This window comes from Ammodytes marinus (genome assembly GCF_949987685.1).
Source record: "Ammodytes marinus genome assembly, chromosome: 16".
Lineage (NCBI taxonomy): Eukaryota > Metazoa > Chordata > Actinopteri > Uranoscopiformes > Ammodytidae > Ammodytes > Ammodytes marinus.
The window spans coordinates 3,022,816-3,048,924 of record NC_137220.1 but is presented as its reverse complement, the minus strand read 5'-3'; the positions used below and the strand labels follow the sequence as shown (position 1 = coordinate 3,048,924).

The following is a 26,109-nucleotide window of genomic DNA, read 5'->3' as shown; positions in this document are numbered from 1 at the left end:
TGTGTGTGTGTGTGTGTGTGTGTGTGTGTGTGTGTGTGTGTCTGTGTGTGTGTGTGTGCCTGCGTGCGTGCGTGCGTGCGTGTGCGTGCGTGCGTGCGTGCGTGCGTGTGCGAGCGTGCGTGCGTGCGTGTGCGTGCGAGCGTGCGTGCGTGCGTGCGTTTGCGTGCGTGTCTGTGTGTGTGTATGTGTGTGTGCACTTCCCATCCTGCATCCTTAGTATATGACATAATTTGTTGACTCTACAAGTCTTCACTTGCACTGAACTCAGAAAGAAAGAAATAATTAATTGCAAATATAAAACTCATCAATATTACATTTTATTCCTTTTTGCAATTTTTACAATTTCTTTTTATAGCCGTTTTTTTTCATCAAAAAGTCAAAAAAATTCTTCATATTTTTATCACTGACCGTTTTATTTAATAATTAAACTTTGTCTGTCCGCTCATTCCGTCTATAAAATATCAAGGTCTTATTAACGTGTCATTTTAGGCCAGGGGTTATTGTTAAAACAGGTGCCTTTTTGAGAAATGTTTTGCCATTGTTTAAATGATGTTTTTGTTTTGTTTTTGTTTTGTTTTTCCTTGCTGTGCACCATTGTTTTGTTTTGTAATGATTTCAGTTGAATTGTGTGCTCCATGCCATGTGCTATGGCCGTGAGCCGTAATAAATAAATTAAATTAAATGAAAGAAATATCCCTTATTTTTTACAGGATTTCTTCGTTAACTGCCGGCTGCCTCATTACATTTACTGCTAGGACTGACTGCTATGAAATAATGGGCACATTTAATATTTTCCAGTAGTTCCAGACAGACAGACAGACAGGCAGATAGATAGATAGATAGATAGATAGATAGATAGATAGATAGATAGATAGATAGATAGATAGATAGATAGATAGATAGATAGATAGATAGATAGATAGATAGATAGATAGATAGATAGATAGATAGATAGATAGATAGATAGATAGATAGATAGATAGATAGATAGATAGATGGATAGACAGACAGACAGACAGACAGACAGACAGACAGACAGACAGACAGACAGACAGACAGACAGACAGACAGACAGACAGACAGACAGAAAGAGGCAGACAGATAGATAGATAGATAGATAGATAGATAGATAGATAGATAGATAGATAGATAGACAGACAGACAGACAGACAGACAGACAGACAGACAGACAGACAGACAGACAGACAGACAGACAGACAGACAGACAGAAAAATCTAAATAGCATTGTTGGTGAATGGAGATGAATCCTCGCAGCTGATTGGCTGTTACACACGTCCGTCAAACTCTTCTTCGCTTCCGGTTTCCTCCGTTGCTAAGAAACAGCTCTTATGCTCTGCGTCCGTCCACTAAACAGAAGCTAGCTACATGCTATTGCTAAGACACAGTTTGGCGTATAAATAACGTTTTAAGTGATTAATGTTGTCGCTAAAACTACCGGTGTGAAGCCATGACAGCTATAAAAGACGGGGAGTACACGGCGACTATCTACAAACTGGTGAGAAATGTTTTAGTCGAATGTTTAGCTAACGTAACTCCTTTCGCAAAATGATACATTTCAGTATTTTTAGCGTTTTCTACTTAATAACAAACACACACACAACTCGTAGGACTTCTAAGGGATCGTAGGACGTTACTGGTTAATTCAGCATTCATTTAAAACAACTACGTTTTCATTTAAGGACATTTAAACTTGTTTTAATAGGCTATTCCATCTCTGAATTATCTCGTGTCTGCAGTCCAAAATATATATTTTTTCAAGCACTGGTCAGTTTAGAGAATTTTTGGCATTTCGCTTCCATAACATGTCTTCTTTTATATGAATAAAAGGTCCAGAATGTACATTTACGTATTTATTTGACTAAACCCTGTCTGTTTACGTCTGTATATTTCTCTTATACAACCAGCTTTAACGGTCCAACATTTTGTTTTTCAATTAACCAAAAATCGCTAACTTCTGAAGCACTTACATCAACTAAACTTTCCAGAATCATTCTCAGCACTATTCTGAAGGTTATTCAGAAGGATTTGTTCATATGTTGCTAATTGTCTGATTTATGATACAATTTTGTTATTAAAAACATGATGAAAATGCATGTTTAAGACCTGTACGTTTACAAACCTGCATATGACCCTCGCTGTTAATTCTCATCCGTCTTTCAGATTAAAGACAGCCAGTATGTGGACGCCATTCACATCTTAAACGTCCAACTTCAAAAACACACAAAGGTAAGTGTTGAACTGTGTTGATCATTGGAGATAGCTTTTGGTTTACACATACTGAGCCCAAAAAGTAATTGACCTATAGATAGGAGCATTTTTAACATTTTTTTTTTTTTAATTACTGTTTATGGCATCATCTATAAGGGATGTCCGTTTTTAAATTACTATACCTATTATTTATTCAGGTTCCAGAAATTTGCACGACGACAGAGTGATAACCCTTTTTAATTTCACTGTATAAAAATGTTTTTTTTTTATTATAAAACTTTGAATTGAATTTGAATTTGAATTTGAATTTGAATAATAAAATGTCGAGATGCAAAGCCCAGTCCCCGTAAACCCAAACCTACAAAATCATTCTAACTTTGTCATTTGGGGAGTTAGTTGCATGATAGTAAAGTATCTATCTATCTATCTATCTATCTATCTATCTATCTATCTATCTATCTATCTATCTATCTATCTATCTATCTATCTATCTATCTATCTATCTATCTATCTATGTCATGTGGGGAGTTAGTTGCATGATAGTAAAGCATCTGAAAAGAGTTATAGTCATTTAAGTTGTATAGACTTTACAGACCTTTGGTTTAGATGAGGCTATGGGCTATGCTCTGGTTCTTATGACGCAATAAGAATTTTGAACCAATCACAGCAGTTCTCTGCCCGAACGTTCTATAAAAATAATGACAGCCGTGGAAACCGTTTGATACGGCCACGCCTACACATTCCTGTCAAAATGGACTAGAAACGGGGGTGCCCTTAGCTCAGTTGGTAGGGCGTCCCCCCCCCCATGGGCCTCGGCCAGCAGCAGACCCGGGTTCGATTCCAGCCCGTGGTCGTTCTCTGCATGTCACTCCCCTCTCTGCCCCATTTCAACTCTGTCTCTACATCTACACTATCAATAAAGCATAAAAATGCCCAAAAAATATCTTTAAAAAAAATGGACTAGAAAGTAAAAAGGCATTTATTTTTAACTAAGTTTTATAATATTTATGAACCTTCTTTTAATTTTAAGCAAGGATGTTTTTTAATGGACTGAGCAGTTTTGATATTTAGACATTTCAAATGTTTCTCAGATAGAAATCCGTTTAACTCTCTCTCTGTTTCCAGTCCCGTGTGGCGCCGTCTCTTCTGTTATTCTGTTACTATCACATCCAGGATTTAACCAACTAATTGTTTAAGAAGCAATTAATAATTCAGTCCATTTCCAAAACTAAACCAAGGGCTGCAACAGGCTCTTATCATTACTAGTTCATTGGCAGATTATATTTTAATTTCATTGAATTTTTTATGTTTATGGTTAATACTTTATTTGTCTTTTTAATTTACCATAATGTCTGTGTATGATGTGATACTCTGAAATGTTAGGCACTAGAGGAAAAAGCAATACAAAACTTTACAAAAAATAAATATAAGGCAAGTTTACAGGGGCATGAAATACGTCAAGATTGAAATACAGCAAGTATATAATAGACATTAGAAAAGTGAATTTAAAATATGGAAAAGAACAAGATGAAAAAAAGAAATAAAAAAAAATGGTTTAAAGGTGCAGTGTGTAATATGACATCATCAAGAAAGTTCTACAAAGTTCTAGAATGCAACGCTCCCTGGGTAACCCCAACCCTTTAGAATAATAACAGAAGCTACAGTGGCCTTCAAGGACAAGAACAATTCTAAATGTTAAACAATGCACCTGATGACATTCCAACTATGACACTTTCAAAATGGCGGCTCTAGGCCTTGGTCCAAAATATGCAGAAATATGGACATATATGAGACCCTTTCTAAGGTAGAAACAAAATTATTCAAAACATTTTTTTCAGCTATTATACACTAAATTAAATGTACTTATGGATATTATAATCACTTTCTACAAAATCTGCTAGGAAATAAAACCCAAAATTCTACACACTGCAGGTTTAACTCTCTCTCTCTCTGTTTCCAGTCCCGTGCAGCACTGTCTCTTCTGGGCTTCTGCTACTATCACATCCAGGACTTCACCAATGCGTCAGAATGCTACGAGCAGCTAACCGTGCTACATCCAGAGGTGGAAGAGTACCGGGTATACTATGCCCAGAGTCTGTACAAGGCCGGGGCTTATCCGGAGGCCACCAAGGCTTCCTTTGTCCTGGACAACCCCAACAGTCATACAAAGGTACAAGGCATACACACACAGTCACACCAAGGGACAGCCAGCACACACACACAGTCACACACATTCATACAGACGCACACACACACACTCACTCACTCACTCACTCACTCACTCACTCACTCACTCACTCACTCACTCACTCACTCACTCACTCACTCACTCACTCACTCACATACATACAGTACGACGACAGCATACACACACACACACTCACTCACTCACACACAAACACACACGGACATGCATACACACGCACACACAGGCAACCCCAACAGTCACACCAAGATGCAGGGGACGCACACAGACACACGCACACACACGCAAATGCACACAAACGCAAACACACGCACACACAAACATAATTGTGCACACACACAAACACACACACACACACACACACACACACACACATGCGCAAACACTCACAGGGTTCAGACAAGCATGATGAGGTTTTCAGCAGTTCCACTTTTAACTCATTGCTTTGTTATATGGAGAAATAAAAAAAAATCTTGCGCTTAGAATTAGCCTTTTATATCTACATAGCACCTCCATGTTTCTACAGTAGAGACTGTTCAACACGTTTTTATGTATAGCGGGCGTCCTGGGGAAATGCACCTGTTGGAAGACCAAGAAGAAGAAGTTCTCTATCATCTTGTCAGTAAGATAAAATGAAGCAGAACATTTTAAACTGTGTAACTTTCACAGATAATGTTTTTTTTTTTTTTTTTTTTTTTTTTAACCTTTATTTATACAGGTAAATCCCATTGAGACCGAAGACTCTTTTGCAAGGGAGACCTGTTCCCATTTACACGTTACCATTCACACACTCATTCATACACCGATAGCAGCAGCTAACTATCGACATTCACACGAGGCAAGGTGGGTGAAGTGTCTTGCCCAAGGACACAACAACTATGACACAAGTGGCAGGGCGGGGATCGAACCTCCAACCCTTTGATCATCGGCCGACCCGCTCTACCAACTGAGACACAGTCGCCCAAATGTGGAAACTAATTATGTGAAAACAGGTTTAGGCTCATAAAGGATTAGTTATTGATTATAAGTCTGTTCATGTTAACGCTCGCCCCAAAGTCAAAACAGCACTTCACTCGTTGCACAATGTCTCGATATGGTTTATCCTCTCCCTCTCTCTCTCTCTCTCCCTCTCTCCCTCTACCTATGTCCTCTTTCTCTCTCTCTCTCTCTCTCTCTCTCTCTCTCTCTCTCTATCTGGCTTTCTCTCCCTCTCTCTCCTTCTCTCTCTCTTTCTCCCTCCCTCTCTTGCTTTCTCTCTCCCTCTCTCCCTCTCTCTCTCTCTCTCTCTCTTTTTCCCTCTCTCTCCCTCCCTCTCTCTCTCTCTCTGTATGTCTCTCTCTCACTTTCCCTCTCTCTCTCTCCCCCCCTCTCTCTCTCCCTCTCTGTGTGTGTCTCTCTCTCTCTCTCTCTCTCTCTCTCAGATGGTGAAGCTACAAGCCTGTATAAAATATTGTGAGGAAGATTACTCTTCTGCCAAGGTAATAACCTTCTCACGTTTTCTACAAGAATTATTTAATTTTACAAGAAAAAAGTCGTTATATATTATGGGAATTAAGTTCACACATCCACCTTTTTTCTTCTAACTGCACGTGTGTGTGTGTGTGTGTGTGTGTGTGTGTGTGTGTGTGTGTGTGTGTGTGTGTGTGTGTGTGTGTGTGTGTGTGTGTGTGTGTGTGTGTGTGTGTGTGTGTGCTTGCTACATTTGTGTGTGTGTGTGTGTGTGTGCGTGTGAGTATGTGCTTGCTACGTGTGTGTGTGTGTGTACGTTTATGTGTGTGTGTGTGTGTGTGTGTGTGTGTGTGTGTGTGTGTGTGTGTGTATGTGTGTGTGTGTGTGCTTGCTACGTTTATGTGTGTGTGTGCTTGCTACGTTTATGTGTGTGTGTGCTTGCTACGTTTATGTGTGTGTGTGTGTGTGTGTGTGTAGTCTCTCTTGGAGCAGCTTCCCCAGGACGACCCAGACTACACCTACAACTCCGGCTGTTTGCTCTACCAGGAAGGGAAGCATGAAGAAGCCTGCAAGAAGTTCACCTCCGCTATGCAGGTGCTAGGATACGTACCAGGTAAATATACAAACACACACACTCACACACACACACTCACTCACTCACTCACTCACTCACTCACTCACTCACTCACTCACTCACTCACTCACTCACTCACTCACTCACCCACCCACCAACCCCAACAGTCACACCAAGGTACAGGGGACGCACACAGACACACACACACACTCACTCACTCACTCACTCACTCACTCACTCACTCACTCACTCACTCACTCACTCACTCACTCACTCACTCACTCACTCACTCACTCACTCACTCACTCACTCACACACACAAAACCAGATGTTCTCTAAGCTTGTCTTATATTAATGTGTCAATATATTTCCAACTTCACTGCTGCCTGTAACTTTCTTGAATAGCATATTGAAGAAAAAATGTATTTCTCCTAATTTATTTTTTCACTACCGTCCATAAAACTCTTTCGCACGATAATTGACAGATTCTGTTGTCTTTGAAATTGAAGAATTATGATAAAAATATATAATATGAATCAAGTTTGAAGAGAAGTACAGTAGGCTATTGAGGTTGGATTGGTTTAAAAATTAACAAAATACTATTAGAATTTGTCTTTGTGTCTTTGTCTTATTTAAACCTGCAGTGTGTAGAATTTGGGGTTTTATTTCCTAGCAGATTTTGTAGAAAGTAATTATAATATCCATAAGTACATTTAATTTTGTGCATAATAGCTGAAAAAAATGTTTTGAATTATTATTTTTTCCCTTAGAAAGGGTCTCATATATGTCCATATTTCTGCATATTTTGGACCAAGGCCTAGTGCCGCCATCTTGAAAGTGTCATAGTTGGAATGTCATCAGGTGCATTGTTTAAAATTTAGAATTGTTCTTGTCCTTGAAGGCCACTGTAGCTTCTGTTATTATTCGAAAGGGTTGGGGTTACCCAGGGAGTGTTGCATTCTAGAACTTTGTAGAACTTTCTTGATGATGTCATATTACACACTGCACCTTTTAATAAAAATAATAATAATACATTTTATTTGTCTCCCTCTCTCTCCCAGCACTGTCGTACAACATCGCTCTGTGTTACTACAGTCTGAAGAACTACGCTCAGGCTCTGAAGTACATCGGAGAAATCATAGAGCGAGGCATCAGGGAACATCCAGGTGACACCACAACTCACTCCCATATCCCGCCTACCTTTGGTAGAAATGCTGTCAGTTGTTTATATTATGAAACCAAAATGTTCATTCTACTCAAACATATGCCTATAGATAGTAAAACGAGAGGCACTGAACATTTGGAATGGTCTCTTTAATTTTTTCCAGAGCTGTATATGTATATATATTTTTTTTTTCTAGGGCTAGACTTTCTATTTTTCTAAACTGATGTAAATTCTGCTTGAATATGAACAAGAACTCAATAGACTCAACTTTAATTAATTAAAGGTGCTACGAGGAACTTTTAAATATTTCTGAAACAGTCTAATTTTTCCTCTGATGATCATAAATTACATGTAACAGCAAACGAGACCATCAGTGCAAAGAATGCTTTTTTTATATAGTTTTTCTCAGTGCTTTTGTCATGGGTATACGCTCACCCAGGTAACAACAGCTGGCGTAGTAAAAACACTACCGCTTTTGTCCAAAGGGGGGCGCTAGAATTAACACAAACTGAAAGTTCCTCGGAGCAACTTTAATCACATTCTTTCCCTGTGTTCCAGAGCTGAGTGTTGGCATGACGACAGAAGGCATAGACGTGCACAGTGTGGGCAACACTCTGGTTCTGCATCAGACCGCTCTGATAGAAGCTTTCAACCTCAAGGCTGCTATTGAGTACCAGCTCAAGAACCGTGAGAACCACACACACACTCTCACACACACACACACACACACACACACACACACACTCTCTCACACACACACACACACACACACACACAATCAGACGCACGCATACACACACACATACACACACAAACACACACAATCAGATGCATGCATGCACACAATCACACACACACACACACACACTGTCACACAGTTTTTTTTAGTTACTACTGCATAATTATGCATTACCGTTTTTTTTTTTTTTTTTTTTTTTTTTTTTTTTCAGTACCTACTGCATAGTAATGCATTGCCTACTACATACAGAGGAATCGAAATACGTTCCCTCAGACCCACAGTGCAAAAAGAACAAAAGATTTAAAATTAAAATAAAAAATAAATCAATACATTTTAAATAAAGCAAAACCAAGCCGTATAAAACACTAAAGAAATTGAAAATACTCAATATATAAGACATAACGTACAATATTTGCAATATACAGGAAAATGTACAATATAAAGGACAACAATGTTTAGACTTAGTATAAATATGTAAAACTTGATGAAAGTGAAGAAGTGTCCCTGAGAGTCTTCTGATGAAGTACACAGTAAGTAAAGTGATTTATGTATTCAGCTTTGACATGACAGACCTGTGATTGACAGCTACTCACCACAGCTGATCAGACACACAACAGAAGGCCACTGAGCATTTAGCACCAAGGACTGTCATAACGATCAGCTACATTTAAAGGTGCAGTGTGTAATATGACATCATCAAGAAAGTTCTACAAAGTTCTAGAATGCAACACTCCCTGGGTAACCCCACCCCTTTTGAATAATAACAGAAGCTACAGTGGCCTTCAAGGACAAGAACAATTCTAAATTTTAAACAATGCACCTGATGACATTCCAACTATGACACTTTCAAGATGGCGGCACTAGGCCTTGGTCCAAAATATGCAGAAATATGGACATATATGGACCCTTTCTAAGGGAAAAAAAATTATAAAAAAAAATGTTTCAGCTATTATGCACTAAATTAAATGTACTTATGGATATTATAATTACTTTCTACAAAATCTACTAGGAAATAAAACCCAAAATTCTACACACTGCAGGTTTAAAGTGTGACACTAGGGGACATGTTTAACTTACATATATCATCATGAAACTTTGCCAGTTGATTACTTAAAATAAAATAATTCATTTGTTTGTGTTTTCTTCTGCAGTGAAAGGAGCTCAGGAAGCTTTGACAGACATGCCGCCCAGATCAGAGGAGGTAAGTAGTGTGTGTGTGTGTGTGTCTGTCTGTCTGTCTGTCTGTCTGTCTGTCTGTCTGTCTGTCTGTCTGTCTGTCTGTCTGTCTGTCTGTCGGTGGGTGTACCAACAGCCTGGAAATGAACGTGATATTAGAATAGGGACCTAGGTGTGAAGGCTTATACAGGGGATAGGATGATTTTTAACATATTGTAAACTACCAGATGTGTGTACTGTCCGTGGCTCAGTCTGTAACTAACAGTGACTCTCCCTGTGTTCCAAATCACATACTCTTTCTTTTTACTACACTACATACTAAAGGACAGAAGAGTTTTAGGGCCACAGACAGGAGAGAGAAAAAAATCAGATAAGGAAGATTTTTTTTTTCATTATGTCGAGAAATGTCAAGAATAAAAGACGAATACTCCAAAATGCTATTGGAGTTAATGGGGCATTTATGTATTTTCAGCATACTGCAATTGACGTGCATGTATTGGGACATCCTAAATCTTTTTCTGGCATACTAAATAGTAGGGAAGTATGGGGATTGGAACGCAGGGTCAGTCTTGACTTTCTGTTGAACCTGAACCAGTGAGAGAGTGTGTAGATGCTGCCACCTAGTGGAACTGCCACAGTACAGTTCCAAAGTTAAAGGTGGAGTCAGAAAAATGGAGAATAGAATGTTTGTCAAAATCTCCTCACAATCTGCTCCCTGTCCGTACTGTGTGTGCACTGAAAAGAAAATCTGGTGTTGTGCTATACTCTGATGTCATTGACGTGTGTGTGTGTGTGTGTGTGTGTGTGTGTGTGTGTGTGTGTGTGTGTGTGTGTGTGTGTGTGTTGTGTGTGTGTGTTTCTGTCTGTCTGTCTGTGTGTGTGTGTGTGTGTGTGTGTGTCTGTCTGTCTGTCTGTATGTGTATGTCTATCTATCTGTCTGTCTGTCTATGTGTCTGTCTATCTATCTGTCTGTCTGTCTGTCTATCTATCTGTCTGTCTGTCTGTCTGTCTGTCTGTCTGTCTGTCTGTCTGTCTGTCTGTGTGTACCTGTCTGTCTGTCTGTCTGTCTGTGTGTGTGTGCCTGTCTGTCTGTCTGTATGTGTCTGTCTGTCTGTCTGTCTGTGTGTACGTGTCTGTCTGTCTGTCTGTCTGTCTGTCTATCTGTCTGTCTGTCTGTCTGTCTGTCTGTCTGTCTGTCTGTGTGTCTGTCTGTAGGAGCTGGACCCGGTGACTCTCCATAACCAGGCTCTGTTGAACATGGACACGAAGCCGTCGGAGGGATTTGAGAAACTTGCCTTCCTCCTGCAGCAGCCATCTTTCCCCCCCGTCACCTTCGGGAATCTGTTACTGCTCTACTGTAAACATGAGGTACATACACAACATGCTACATACAGTACATACTTCTTTTTTTTTTTAGGATAATTTTTTGGCATTTTCAAGGTTGTGGGTTTGAATCCAACCCCATGGACCTTTACTGCATGTCATCCTCTCTCTCTCTGTCTGTCTGTCTGTCTGTCTGTCTGTCTGTCTGTCTGTCTGTCTGTCTGTCTGTCTGTCTGTCTGTCTCTCTCTCTCTCTCTCTCTCTCTCTCTCTCTCTCCCCATTTCCACTCTGTCACTCTATACTTCATCTGTCAGAAAGGTTAAAAACCCCCCCAAAAAAAAAAAAATAAAATTGTTTTTCTAACTTTTGCATTTTTACAGTGCTATTTCAACAACATTGACCTACCACTCTGTATAATAATAACCTTGTCTGTGCCTGTGTTGTCCTACTGCATCACATCATGTTGAACAGTTTGTCCTGACAGGCTCCGACCCCCTGAGCTTTTATTCATTAACACATGACACCAGTCTGTTGCATTATGGGCCGTGTCAGCGCTTTACACCCTACGCTACACCACCGAGGGTCAATACAATGTGACTGACAGGATCTAGTGTCATGTGGTTTGATTCTCATTAGAAAGAGCTTAGAGGTGTGTGGGGTCTTTTAATTAAAACTGTATTAATATCTCTGCTGGATACATTCTCTCTCCCTCTCCCTTTCCCTCCCTCTCTCTCTCTCTTAATTGGACACTTTTAAAAATCGCTGATGTTTTTAATAGATAATTTATTTTAATACAAAAGGAGCGATTTGCACAAACTGCACTTTATTTTAATGTTCCTGTAATATAACAGAAATGTAATTAAAGTTGTTTTGTAAAATCTCAAATCTCTCTCTCTCTTTCTCTCTCTGTCTCCCTCTCTCTCCCTCTCTCTCCCTCTCTCTCTCCCCCTCTCTCTCTCTCTCTCTCTCCCACTCTCTCTCTCCCTCTCTCTCTCTCTCTCTCTGTCTCTCTCTCTCCCCTTCTCTCTCTCTCTCTATCTCTCTCTCTCTTTCTCTCTCCCTCTCTCTCTCTCTCGCTCTCTCTCTCTGTCTCTCTCTCTCTCTCTCCCTCCCTCTCCCTCTCTCTCTCTGTCTCTCTCTCCCTCTCTCTCCCTCTCTCTCTCTCTGTCTCTCTCTGTCTCTCTCTCTCTCTCTCTCTCTCTCTCTCTCTCTCTCTCTCTGTCTCTCTCTCAGTACTTTGACCTTGCAGCGGACGTCCTCGCAGAGAATGCACATCTCACCTACAAGTTCCTCACACCGGTAAGTTTCACGTTTACAAATGCACATGGGTCTATACTAAAAAGTCAAATTGAACTTCTCAATTATTGTTAATTATTATGTATTTAAAGTTACTTTTATTTTTTTAATTTAAGTTATTTTATTATTAGTAATTATTTATTCATCACATAAAAAGCTCTTCTAGTATATTCTGTGTAGGGCATGTTTTTTCCCTTATCTAAAAAAAAATTTGGATTTTTTTAGTCTGATTTTCTTGTTTTCCTGCTCAAATATACTAAATAATCATAAAGGTTTTCCTATATCAGGATCCATGTTTAATTTCACATGTGTGTATGTCCTTTTCAGTACATGTACGAGTTCCTAGATGCCTTGCTGACCTGCCAGACTGCACCGGAGGAGGTAAAAATAACAAAGAGGAACAACATTTAAACCTGCAGTGTGTAGAATTTTGGGTTTTATTTCCTAGCAGATTTCATAGAAAGTAATTATAATATCCATAAGTACATTTAATTTAGTGCATAATAGCTGAACATTTTTTTTTTAATTATTTATTTTTCCCTTAGAAAGGGTCTCATATATGTCCATATTTCTGCATATTTTGGACCAAGGCCTAGTGCCGCCATCTTGAAAGTGTCATAGTTGGAATGTCATCAGGTGCATTGTTTAAAATTTAGAATTGTTCTTGCCCTTGAAGGCCACTGTAGCTTCTGTTATTATTCTAAAGGGTTGGGGTTACCCAGGGAGCGTTGCATTCTAGAACTTTGTAGAACTTTCTTGATGATGTCATATTACACACTGCACCTTTTAAGATCATAGATGCATAATTCAATGTCTGTGTGGTTGTCATGTATTGAAATTACTTTTTTGTAATGTGAAAGCAGTCAATCATAGTTAGAAACAGAAGATAATATTAAAAACTATCCCATTTCAGCTCATTATTTCACAATACAATATTTCACAGAACAGCTTTTAACTTCAACATAAACATCTAAAAAGCCTTGTACGTTGTTGTGTGGCTATTCACTTAGGTTTTTTCTTTATTTCATGATATCGATTTATGACTCATACTTTTATTTTGTAGGCTTTCAGGAAGTTTGACGAGATGAACGCCAAACTGACGGAGCAGCTACGAAAGCTGGCCAAGCAGGTAGTTTTCATAATGCATAATGCGTTGTACTTTATTTATTTTATTTTTTAAATGTTGAAGTATTATGTGGTTATAAAACACATGCTGCTTATATCTGAATCTTCCCATTTATCCACTGGCCGCATCCTGTGTCAGTAGCTTTAGGAGATGGTGAAAATATATGTGAATGTTTCTATTAACAGTATATTGTATTTATTATGTCAACATTGACAGTATAATTTAGATGTAGAGAATCTCATAGTTGTGTCTGGATGTCTGTAGGTTCAAGAAGCTCGTCTGGCTCGAGATGATGATATACAGAAGAAATCTCTATCAGACTACGACCTGATGCAGGAGAAGTGAGCACACACACACACACACACACATACAGAGATACTTGCGCACACACACACACACACACAAACAGACTAACACACACACACACACGCATGCAGACTAACAACCACACACACACATACAGAGATACTTGCGCACACATACACACACACACACACACATACAGAGATACGTGCACTAGCACACACACACACACACACACACACACACACACACACACACACACACACACACAGATATACACATACACAGATGTGTAAAGTAAAGAGCTTTTAAAGGCAATCTTAATTGTTGGTTTTGCATGGAGATGTTTTTATCAGTTTATTAGAGGCATCATCATTTAAATACTTTGTTTTTTTATTTTTTGTTTTTTAAGAACACAAACACACAACTGTAAAAGTGAACACACACACAAACAAAAGACAAAATAAAATAAACAACTCATTTCTCCTGATGTTTTCCCCTTTTAATATAATATGTCCTACCATTGTCTCTCCCCAGAAAAATATTTGTCTGGTTTCTTGACACTGTAGCCAAAATTGTTCTATAAGCTAGACCCTGATCTTCTCCTGATTATTTCCACCTTAATATAATTGGTCCTACCCTCCTGTCATGCTTCCTTCTTTTAACTTAACATAAAACACGACCACGTCCCGTATTAACATACTATGTCCTCCCCACTATCTCCCCAGGTACATAGTAATACTACTTATGGCCCACGTCCCTTAATAATATACTATGTCCTACCCAGTTTTGTTTTTGCGCCCAAGTTTTTTTTTTTTTTTTTGCCTTGTTTATTTTTTTTTTTTTTTTTTGTATCCATAGCTTATTTTCTTAATCACTTTGTATTACATGCTTATTTAATTTTTTTTGTTTGTATTTCTTGTCTGTTTGTGTGAGGGAGGGGGGAGGTGGGTGGGGGTTGTGTGTGTATTGTATTTCTATTGTTTTTGTATTGTTGTTGTTCTTGTTAAAAAAAAAAAGGAAAAACAAATAAATATATTAATAAAAAATAAAATATTATATACTATGCCCTCCCCTTGTATCTCCCTAGGTACATAGTGGTGCTGATGGCCCACGTCCCTTAATAACATACTATGTCCTACCCACTATCTCCCCAGGTACATAGTGGTTCTTATGGCCCAGTCTAAGATCTACTGGAACCGGGAGAACTTCCAGATGGTTGAGAAGATGTTCCGTAAGTCGGTGGAGGTGTGTAACGAGGACGACACGTGGAAACTGAACGTGGCTCACGTGCTCTTCATGCAGAACAAGTACAAAGAGGCCATCGGCTTCTACGAGCCCATCGTCAAGAAGCACTACGACAACGTGAGTGGATAAGACATGGTTTGGTTTGTTTATTTATTTTATTTTATTTTATTTTATTTTATTTTATTTTACTTTATTTTATTTTATTTTATTTTATTTTATTTTATTTTATTTTATTTTATTTTATTTTATTTTATTTTATTTTATTTTATTTTATTTTATTTTATTTTTTTTTTTTTTTTTTTTTTTTACAACAAAATTAAACAAAAAATCATAAGAAAATATTTATATAAATTTTAAAAAAAATTAAAAGAAGGAAAAAAATAAAGATTAAAAAAATAAATTTAATAATAAATAAATAAAGGCAAATTTAGTTTAAAGGCCTACTTCACCGGTTGGAATATGAAGGTGTATTGAACTCGGAGATCCTATTTAGTATAAATGTGCAAAAAAAATTGAAATCGGATCATCCTAGCCTGAGAAAAGGCAGAAAGAGTGTTTTATGGTCTTACTGTCTAACCCTACATTTCTCTTTCTGTGATGTTACAGAAAGAGATGCTTTAGTTTAGTTTCAAATGTGTTAATGGAGTTTTTAAATGCAAAAACACATGACAAACAAAAAAATAAATCAATTAAGAGATGGTGTTGTTTAGTCAAAGAGGCAATCGGCTTCTACGAGCCCGTCGTCAAGAAACACTACGACAACGTGAGTGATTCAGAGATTTTTTGTTTTTTTCACAATTTTTTTTGTTTTTTTACAACACAATTAAACAAAAAATTATAATAAAGTAGGGGAGAGTGGCCTAAGTTGTGCAACTTTTCACTCAAAGTGACTTTAAAGTAAGGCCTTGACAGTAAAGTCTCCAACTCAAATATGTACATATATTTCAGGGTGTTGTGCATCCCTGGCAATAAAAACTTTGGATCTGGAATAAACTGTTGAAGAAATATAGCTTTCGGAAAAAAAGTTGTCTTGTTGCACAACTTGCCCCCGGTGTGGTGTAAGTTGTGCGGTTGGAGAGAATACCATGGGGTAAATTGTGCCATTGCTATACATCTCATACACTGCAATGCAAGACAAATCCATTAGACAATTACTTATTTAAGGTGTATTTAAAGTAAATAAAGTAAATAGTTGACTTAAATAGAAGGACAATTTTCTTAAACAAGGCCTAGCAGATCTAATGGTTTTACCTGCAAAGCTCACAATGACAAAGTCACCATCATCATCTTTCTGACCATCTGAACTCTCATCAGTGGTGTCGTTTAGTGGAATTGAGATGTCACTCTCTTCTGAGCTACTGTAGACAATCACTTTCTTTTGGTGACCAGCATATACAGCCATGCCACTGGCACAATTCTCAGAAATGTACTTTGCACTAGTTGCTCCGTGCTTGTGGAACCAACTGCCACCTGACAAATGTGATTCCCCCTACATTTCTGCCTTTAAATCAAGGCTCAAAACCCATATGTACACCCTGGTGTTTCCTCCCCATTAACTATCTTACCTCTGCACTACTATCTGTGTTTATGTGGATGTATGGGCTTTATGTCTTTTATTTTGGTTATTGTTATTTTACCTTCATTGTTTACCTACTGAATGCACTATGTACAGCACTTTGGACAGTGCAAACTGTCATAAATGAGCTTTTATAAATACATTTTACTTACTTACTTACTTATAACTCACCCAGGCCCTTTGGCACAAATCACCCCAATCCCAGAAATTTGGATAATAAGCCTGATGCAGCAATTTAGGGCTGACATCGTGCTAACTGTATAGACTCAAAATGTAGCATACCAAAGCACTAAAACATGTGTCAAATGTTTTCAAACTTGTCTATATTTGTTCAGACACAATAATCAAAAAACCTTGATCATGGAAATTTTACTTTGAAAGGTTTTTTTAGCTTAAATGTGCTTATATCTTATTCCTTGTGTCTCCCTTCTTTACAGGATGAGTCAAATGGATGGCTCTTCTTAAATATGTGGTCACATTTCCAATTTCTTCCACGGTTTTCTAGAAACAAGGGGTGGCACAACTTCCAAAATGCACAACTTAGGCCACTCTCCCCTATATACAGAAATTAAATTAGAAAAAAAACAAGAAGTTTTTTTTTCTTTTTTTTATATATATAAATAAATAAAGGCACATTTATTTTAAGTTGTCATCCGTCATGATTTAGAGATGCTTTAGTTAAGTTTCTAATATTTTTATTGAGTTTTTTTTAATTATACATTTCTATGAAAGACATATTCTACCCGACCCCGGATAAGAGGTTGAAGATGAGATGAGATATTTGATCACTTTCTGTCTGGGTTATGTGTTTTATATTTTTATCTTTATTTTTTCTATTTGTTGTTGTTATTTTGCCTTCATTGTTTACCTACTGAATGCACTATGTACAGCACTTTGGTCAGTTCAAACTGTTATAAGTGTGCTTTTATAAATACATTTTACTTACTTACTTACTTACTTACTTTCTCAAATCCCCAAAAAACCTTGGTAATGAGTTCCATGCCTCCATTGGTTTCAGGTGGAGCAGTGTAACATTCAGGAGTGTCCCTGCAAGTGCAAACCCTCGGTAACACACACAGACCAAAACGGCTCTGTGTTCAAATGCATGAACTCTGTGTGTGTGTGTGTGTGTGTGTGTGTGTGTGTGCGCGTGTGTGTGTGTGTGTGTGTGTGTGGGGGGGGGGGGTTATTCTGTTTGATGGTTTGAAGTGCTTCTTTTTTTCATTTCTGGATCTGGATATATTAAATCTAGGTTAATTTTTGCATCTTAAATTCAATTTAAATCTTAAAATATTGACGTTTCTTTTTGCTGTTATGCCGAGAAATAACATCAGTAGCATGCGTATCTTCTTCAATGTCAAAGGTTGCTTTCTTTTTTCTAATGTGTGTGTGTGTGTGTGTGTGTGTGTGTGTGTGTGTGTGTGTGTGTATGCGTGTGTGTGTGTGTGTGTGTGTGTGTGTGTGTGTGCGTGCGTGCGTGTGCGTGTGTGTGTGTGTGTGTTCCACTGTAGATCCTAAATGTGAGCGCTGTGGTCTTGGCCAACCTGTGTGTGTCCTACATCATGACCAGCCAGAATGAAGAGGTACAGTACTGAAATGTGACTTGATAAAATATGGAATGTAATATTCTTAAATATGTTTTAATTAGCGTATCATTGCTTGAAAATAATAGTTGTTTATTTTATGACCTTAGAAAGAGCCTTTTATATCTACAAAGGAGCGGGGCGCTGAGGCCGCCATGTTGCACCGCCATGTTTCTACAGTAGCACAGAACAGACAAACTTAACGGCCTTACGTGTTTTTATATATTGTGGGCGTCCTGGTGGAAATGCACCTGTTGGAAGACCAAGAAGAAGAAGAAGTACTATAGAATAAATAACTAAATACATCTTCACCTCATCACTTGATATTGTAGGAAAGACTTGAGGCAGTGGTGGATGATGCCATCTTTAGTAACTATAGCTTCTTGTCTTAAAATGCCATTGTGTCTTTGTGTGTTAATATGGGGATAGCTTCTATAGTCTTAATGTATTATTCTTCTGACTGGTTGTATTGTTTTGTTCTAACAGGCTGAGGAGTTGATGAGAAAGATTGAGAAAGAGGAAGAGCAGATTTCATACGATGATCCGGACAAGAAGGTTTTCCACCTCTGCATCGTCAACCTGGTCATTGGGTTAGTTTACCTCTCTCTCACACACACACACACACACACACACATACACACACACACACACACACACACACACACACACACACACACACACACACATACACACACACATACGAACACACATTACACAGACACACACACACACACACACACACACACACACACACACACACACACACACACACACACACACACACACACACACACACACACAACCTGATCATTGGGTCAGTTTCACTTAACTGGACTAAGTAATTTTTATTAGCAATGAAAATCCTATTCCTGCTAACAACATCACATAAGTATAACAATAAATGCATAAAGACGAATGCACAAAGGCTTTGGAAAAAGTAATGGATTTGACCATCAGCACAGGTGTTTATTAAATGAATTGAGATGAAACGTGTTATGAATATGTTTGATTTGAAGGGCAGTTGATAATTAAAGCTGAATGCACTGCAGCATAATGGATACAATGGTAAATAAATGGTAAATGGACTTGACTTATATAGCGCCTTCTAGCCGATTTTCTCAGCCCCAAAGCGCTTTACATATCTTACCACATTCACCCATTCACACACACACTCATACACCATAAAACTATCACTGTATAGTCTGACGTTGTGTTCCTCTCCCAGCACGTTGTACTGTGCAAAGGGAAACTACGACTTTGGAATCTCTCGTGTCATCAAGAGCCTGGAGCCGTACAACAAGAAGGTCAGTAATGTTTTGATCAATCTGAAGCGTAGTAGGACAACTCTTCTGTTTAACCGTAAACCAAACTCCTAACGCTTATTATCAGCTTTTATCAACATAACATTTTTTATTTTATTTTTATTTTTATTTTTTATATATCTTTTTTTATTTTTTTTTTACTATGGAAAAGGGTTAGGATTAAATAAGTGTATACTTCTTCCTGCTCCTTTTCGGGCATGTCACATCAATACAGATAATTTTTTTTTTTTTTTTTTTTTTTGTGAAGTCTTTTAAACATACATTTTGTTTGTTGTATTTTTGTGCTTTTCATTTAGTTTTATATTGTTTTTGATATGTCTGAAATAAAATAGAAGAAAAAAAAAATAATAAATAAAAAATAAACGTTATTGCTCTACAGAGAGATTCAGGAGGTCTTCTGTTCCTGCAGCAGCTAGGCTTTTTAAACATGACTGCTGATTTGATTTCTGCACATTGCACATCATAATATTGTTATATTGTTATTTATTCCCTTTTTTGTTAACCTTCTATTTTTACTATGGTAGTGGACCACACTCCCCTTGTGACTATGCTTGTTTTATGTTGTTACTGTATTCCTGTGTTGTATTGTATGTTGTACAAACTACGGTGGCAAACCAGTTTCCCCAAAGTAAATCCAATCCAGTCCAATTAGATGTATTATAATGTAAGTAAAAGTGGCTCTTTTGGACTGATTTATATATTTTCATATTAAACTGTAGAAGTTATTGTTATCATAGTGTGCTGTTCTTATGTAACTATCAAATTTTTTTGCTAACAAAAAATTTGTTTTACTTGGTCTGTGTGTGTCTGTCTGTCTGTCTGTCTGTCTGTCTGTCTGTCTGTCTGTCTGTCTGTCTGTCTGTCTGTCTGTCTGTCTGTCTGTCTGTCTGTCCGTCTGTCTGTCTGTCTGTCTGTCTGTCTGTAGTTGGGGACAGACACTTGGTTCTACGCCAAGCGTTGTTTCCTGTCCCTGCTGGAGAACATGTCCAAACACATGGTGATGCTGAGAGACGCCGTGATCACAGAGTGTATTCAGTTCCTGGAGCACTGTGAGGGTGAGAGGCACACACACACACACACACACACTTGCAGAGACAGACAAACACACACATAGAGAGAGACAAACACACACACACATACACATAGACACACACACACAGACACATGGAGAGAGAGACACACACACACACACACACACACACACACACACACACACACACACACACACACACACTGTATACTGTACACACACACACAAAGAAACTCTCTCTCACACACACATACACACACACATTCACACACACCTGTGACAATGCCGAATTAACACTATCAATATTTTTCCCCATAAATAATGTTTTGATATTTGTGGAATCCAAAGAATAAATAAAAAAACTTTTTTTTTTTTAAATCAAAATGTTGAAACTGTTTGAAAACTTGTAAAAAATAAAAGAAATGCAACATTCAGAAAAACTTTAAAAAAAAAGTCTTTAGAGGCCGATTTAATTTTTCCATAAAAATCTTCGCAAACATAGGTTGCGTTCCGAATCGCATACTTTCTACTATATAGTATGTAGAAAAAAGATTTAGGATGTCCCGATTCTTGTGGCCAGATTTAGGATGGTTAGAAGTACCCGGATGTCCTACTTCACGCGGCCAAGATTGTTAGTGTTGAAAAGTGCATCCTATTTGGGCGATTCTGACCCACAATCCAGTGCGCACGTGAAGTGACGTCACATCGACGAAGCCTCCATATGAAAACAAACGGGGATGAGACGGATATAAAAGCAAGAGGCAAGATCAAGGCGCAATGTTATGATGAAATAAGAGAGAAAAGTATGTCCCAATAGTATGCCTACTGCATCCTAACTAGATTATTTTTATCGTCAGATGTAGTATGTAGAATAGAAAAAAGAAAGAGTATGCGATTCATTCCAAATTTTTAACCTTTTTCAAACTATTTGTTCAGTTTTGAATTATTGCATTTTAACATTACATTTTCTCCTCGTCAACTGCAGCGTACGGTAAAGAAGTCCCGGCGATCATCGAGCAGCCTCTTGAAGAAACACACATTCACATCGGCAAGAACACAGTGACGTACGAAGCCCGACTCATCAAGGCTCTGTTCTACGAGGTCATTGGCTGGAACAAGTGATGTCATCCTCATCATCATCCCTATTGTCACGGTTACACAGCTGTCACGGTAAAGTGTGAAGTGTGAGGTTTTGGCTGGTTCTTTATTTAAAGGAACAGTAACGTCAATGACTGAAGCGAAAAAATTGATCGATCGAAGGACAATTAAACTTGACTGGAATCAAGAGACAATCAACACACACACACACACACACACACACACACACACACACACACACACACACATATACACACACACACACACACACACACACATACACACACACACATACTCGATGTACTTGTATCTTTGTGAGGACACCCTTTCCCAGCTTCTTCTTCCAACCCTAACCATCAAAACTAAATGCCTAACCCCAACCCTTACACTAACCCTAACATAAACCTAATTCATACCTGAACCTTAAAACCTAGTGTTAACCCTCAAACAGCCCTTTAAAGGCCTGTCCTTAAAACCTAGTGTTAACCCTCAAACAGCCCTTTAAAGGCCTGTCCTTAAAACCTAGTGTTAACCCTCAAACAGCCCTTTAAAGTCCTGTCCCAAAGTGAGAACCGGACAAAATGTCCTCACACCTAAGGTCTAAAAGCTCACAGTGGTTCTCACACAGATAGATTTACAAAGACACACACACACACACACACACACACACACACACAGTCACAGATGTATTTTGAATAAGGCCTGCTGTGCAAGCTTTATATTTCTGCAATTTAAAACCATTTTCCACCTCCTAACTTCCTACTGGCAGCTCAGCGACACACACACGCACACACACACACACACACACACACACACACACACACACACACACACCACAGGGGGAAGCTTGGGAAGAGTTTTGGCTACAGCAGATCTTACATAATCAGTTTGTTTTCTAATCTCATGTTATGGCTGTAAAACAAAGGCCTCCTGTTCCCATTCACACACTCTATCAACCACTAACACACACAGAGCATTTACAGTCACTACCACAGCAGAGTCTGTTTTAATGTTTGTTTATTCTGCTAACATAATACACATATTAACATGATGTATGTAAGTGTATGTCCATGCATTCATAGTCCATGCATTCAGTATATCCTCTTTGGTCAGTGCTGGTTTGTACAGATGTCTCCCTTTATATATTCACTAGATAGAATGTTTGTAAAGAGCAAAAAACATATTTGAAATAAAATAAAAGTTGTTATTTTTAAGCAAAACATTTTTTTCAGTTAATGAGTTTGTTTTCTTCTTTAAAGTGTCAGTGAATATTTTCTCAGCCTTTTGTATAAAGATGCTCCAGTCAGGCTTATACAAGGCGGCTAACACTATTTGGTTCCTATTTTTGAGCTTTTTAAAGACAGATCCTGCAGAAAAACTCCACATAAAGTCAGTATGTTACACAGATAAAACTTTTGAAGGAAAACTGGCCGCTAAAACGGTTTATTCATTGCACAGATTGATGCAGGTTGACATGTTGAAATAGGACAGTGGTGATGAATTAGAAGCATTTTCAAGACACAGTCAGGTTATGAGTTTAAAGGGAAATTGCATTATTTTTCAACTAGGGTCTTGATTTTTTTTTTTTATTATTGCATTACTGACGGTTTTTCACTTATTTTAATTGCATATAGTCAACGTGAATTCTCATTGTTTCCTGATTGGACCATCACTACTTTCCAACGGCATCTTGTCTGTTCTAATCATAGAATACAATATGAAGAAAAACAATCTCCATTTTCATCCTAAAACTACCTCATCCCAGCGTTTTATTTAACATTAAATTCATCGTATGCGACTTATTGTATGTTCATAAAGCAACATATAAGAGCGTCTTCTCTACCTGATGACCTACCCTGCGATCCAACATCAACATAATCTAGTTATCATGCAGTATGCTACACTTGGGGTATACTTTTTACTTATTGTACTCTGTAGTTTTCATATGGAGGCTACGTCTGCACTGGATTGTGGGTCAGAATCGCCCAAATAGGATGCTGTTTTCAACACAAAAAAATCTCGTCCGGATCTAGTAGACATCCGGGTATTTCTAACCATACTAAATCTGGCCATACGAACCGGGACATCATAAATCTTTTTTCTACCAAACTAAATAGTAGATAGTATGGGGATTGGAACGCAGGGTTACAGTGTTTAGCGTGTTGGTGCTAACGTTAGCGTGTTCTTGCTAACGTCAGTGTGTTCAGGTGAGCGGCCTCTTGGTAATGTCCTGCTCTGTGAGGTAATAGTTCAGGTATCCGCCCAGAGCGCCCACGGCAACCGCTGTCATGTGACTCGAACAGCCATCTGAGAGAGAGAGAGAGGGAGAGGGAGAGAGAGAGAGAGAGAAAGAGAGGGAGGGAGAGAGAGGGAGGGAGAGACAGAAAAATAAAGTGAGTAAGCCAATTTCTGCATTCTGAATCGGGACATCCTAAATCTTTTTTTCTACCATACTAAATAGCAGATATTATGGGTATTGGAACGCAGGGCATATTTTCTCCTCTTGCATTTACAAACTGGTGTCCAGGCATGTATTTTAAAGCTACAATGCGTATCTTTTTCATACAAATTAATGTTGGTTACATTCATTCAAGCCATCGCCAAACGAGTCGACACCAAGTTGATTAAGCCTATCAGCTCCACAAAACTCTCTCTGTATTTCTCAGTATGGCAATGTTTACAAACTGGTGTCCCCCCCCTCTCCCCTCCCTGACACTGGTGCAGGAGCTCAGAAAAATCCCCAAGAAGAGCCCAAGAAATGTTTCAGTTGTTGATTCTATTGCTTAGAAAAAAACCTGGACGTACAGCAGAAGGTATAAAATCCATGAGCCATCACTGAAGGCTTTACCTCATGTAGATGGCGATGCACCGACAGTGTTGTTGTAATTACTCAGAATTCCTCATTAGGGGCGACAGAAGTTACACACTATAGCTTTAAAGATATAAAAACCAGTGTGTGTGTGTGTGTGTGTGTGTGTGTGTGTGTGTGTGTGTGTGTGTGTGTGTGTGTGTGTGTGTGTGTGTGTGTGTGTGTGTGTGTGTGTGTGTGTGTGTGTGTGTGTGTGTGTGTGTGTGTGTGTGTGTGTGTGTGTGTGTGTGTGTGTGTGTGTTTAAAGACAGTTGTATTGAATGTGTGCGTCCCAGACTGACCTTGCAGTATCTTCTCCCTCCTCTTCACTCTCCGGTGCGGCTGAAGTTGTTCCAACAGTTCGTCTCCGATGATCTGAGAGATTATGCTTTCTGAGGAACACACAATAATATCCACTGTTAATCCAGCTCACATAATAACCTCAGTCTGGTCAATGTGATAAATTAGAAAATAATTGTACACTTGTTTAAATGCAGATCTTTCAGGCTGTGGTGTGATAAAAATGGAACCAGACATTTAAAAAAAAAATTAAGATATTTTTTGGCATGTTTATGCTTTATTGATAGTGTAGAGACAGAGTTGAAATGGGGCAGAGAGGGGAGTGACATGCAGAGAACGACCGCGGGCTGGAATCGAACCCGGGTCCGCTGCTGGCCGAGGCCCATGGGGGGGGACGCCCTACCAACTGAGCTAAGGGTGCCCCCAGGAACCAGACATTTTTTGATATTTTTCTTTTTTTTAGCTCATTTATGTATAAATATGTGTGTGTGAAATTAATTTAGTTTATACAGACAGAAATTATGGAAAATACCAGGAACGGATGGGTTAAAATTTCTACAAAATAGGTTGATATTTTAAAATGACATTGACTCAAGATACAACACTTCAAAATTATATTTCACAGCCATGATACCTGCTGGAAATAATTAGACGATTATGATTCAGATTCAGCAACATTTACAACAGGTATAAACAGGTAATGACTATTATTATTATTATTATTATTATTATTATTATTATTATTATTATTATTATTATTATTATATTATTATTATTATTATTATTATTATTATTATATTATAATATATATATATATTTATTAAGCTGTGTAAAGACTCACTGTCCCTCCCGAAGCATCCCACTTCCTCGTCCTGCAGCCGGAGGATGTGCTGCAGCCAATCAGCTTTGTAGAAATCTGAGAATCCAGCCAATCCACAGATCAGGACTGGGGACAGAGAGCAGAGAGGAAACACCTTCAATTTACACTTTGCTGAAACTATCCAGCTACTGATTTCAACTTTCCAGACATTTATTTAAAATGGCTACCAGGAACTTCTAGTAGTTGTTATAATCTAGCACCCTTTTGGACTGTTCTAGGTCAAGTTCGTACTTAAAAATGCATAGTATGCTAAACGTGCATTTTGAAAAGAGTATAGATGGTTTAAAGATATATTTATTATTTCCAAATTGTGTGAGTGGCTCTCACTAGCCGTTTCTCAATTCACGTTCTTTTCTGTACTTGTGTACTTGCGTTCTTGTTTCCCTTTTAACCTGTAATTTTTTATTTATTTATTTATTTTATTTTTTGGTAAAATGTTTTAATTCTTTTATTTAAATGTTGTATTTTTATCCATGTTTTAAATTTGTTCCTTTTTTGTATTTGTATTCTTTATTTGTTTTTAACCCTGTGAAGCACCTTGAGTGGCCCTGTGCCTGAAATGTGCTTTATAAATAAAATTGCCTTGCCTTATGAAACGTCATCAGTTGTAGCCCAAGTACTGTTCCAATTCAAAGTTA

At 38.2% G+C, this 26,109-nt stretch overlaps 2 protein-coding genes across 2 annotated transcripts in view; one reads left to right on the top strand and one right to left on the bottom strand.

Annotated features, from left to right (window-relative positions):
* The first annotated feature begins 1,372 nt into the window (after window positions 1-1,372).
* On the top strand, window positions 1,373-22,610 carry ift70 (intraflagellar transport 70). The gene is made up of 19 exons (XM_080043808.1): window positions 1,373-1,516; window positions 2,182-2,247; window positions 4,190-4,399; window positions 5,857-5,913; window positions 6,362-6,497; window positions 7,520-7,624; window positions 8,182-8,310; window positions 9,514-9,563; window positions 10,754-10,906; window positions 12,095-12,160; window positions 12,485-12,538; window positions 13,221-13,286; window positions 13,548-13,624; window positions 14,744-14,951; window positions 17,922-17,993; window positions 18,480-18,583; window positions 19,219-19,297; window positions 20,241-20,370; window positions 21,331-22,610. The coding sequence occupies exons 1-19, from the start codon at window positions 1,469-1,471 to the stop codon at window positions 21,465-21,467; spliced, it is 1,947 nt and encodes a 648-aa protein (XP_079899934.1). The 5' UTR covers window positions 1,373-1,468; the 3' UTR covers window positions 21,468-22,610.
* An 835-nt stretch (window positions 22,611-23,445) lies between these two features.
* The window catches only part of cUnh16orf89 (chromosome Un C16orf89 homolog), a gene marked incomplete at its 5' end in the record, with an annotated part of 7,440 nt that continues 4,776 nt past the window's right edge, over window positions 23,446-26,109 (bottom strand). The window contains 3 exons of the mRNA XM_080043832.1: window positions 23,446-23,750; window positions 24,594-24,683; window positions 25,433-25,537. Of these exons, the coding sequence (XP_079899958.1) occupies window positions 23,647-23,750; window positions 24,594-24,683; window positions 25,433-25,537 (299 nt within the window). The 3' untranslated portion in view covers window positions 23,446-23,646. The remainder of the gene's footprint in view (window positions 23,751-24,593; window positions 24,684-25,432; window positions 25,538-26,109) is intronic.

What these genes read in the sequence shown, in the direction of transcription:
- ift70 (XM_080043808.1), top strand. Translation starts at nt 1,469, where the DNA reads ATGACAGCTATAAAAGACGGGGAGTACACGGCGACTATCTACAAACTG. An exon ending in TACGAAAGCTGGCCAAGCAG is followed by an intron (nt 13,287 to 13,547) that starts GTAGTTTTCATA and finishes GGATGTCTGTAG; the next exon opens with GTTCAAGAAGCTCGTCTGGC. An exon ending in ATCGTCAACCTGGTCATTGG is followed by an intron (nt 18,584 to 19,218) that starts GTTAGTTTACCT and finishes TTCCTCTCCCAG; the next exon opens with CACGTTGTACTGTGCAAAGG.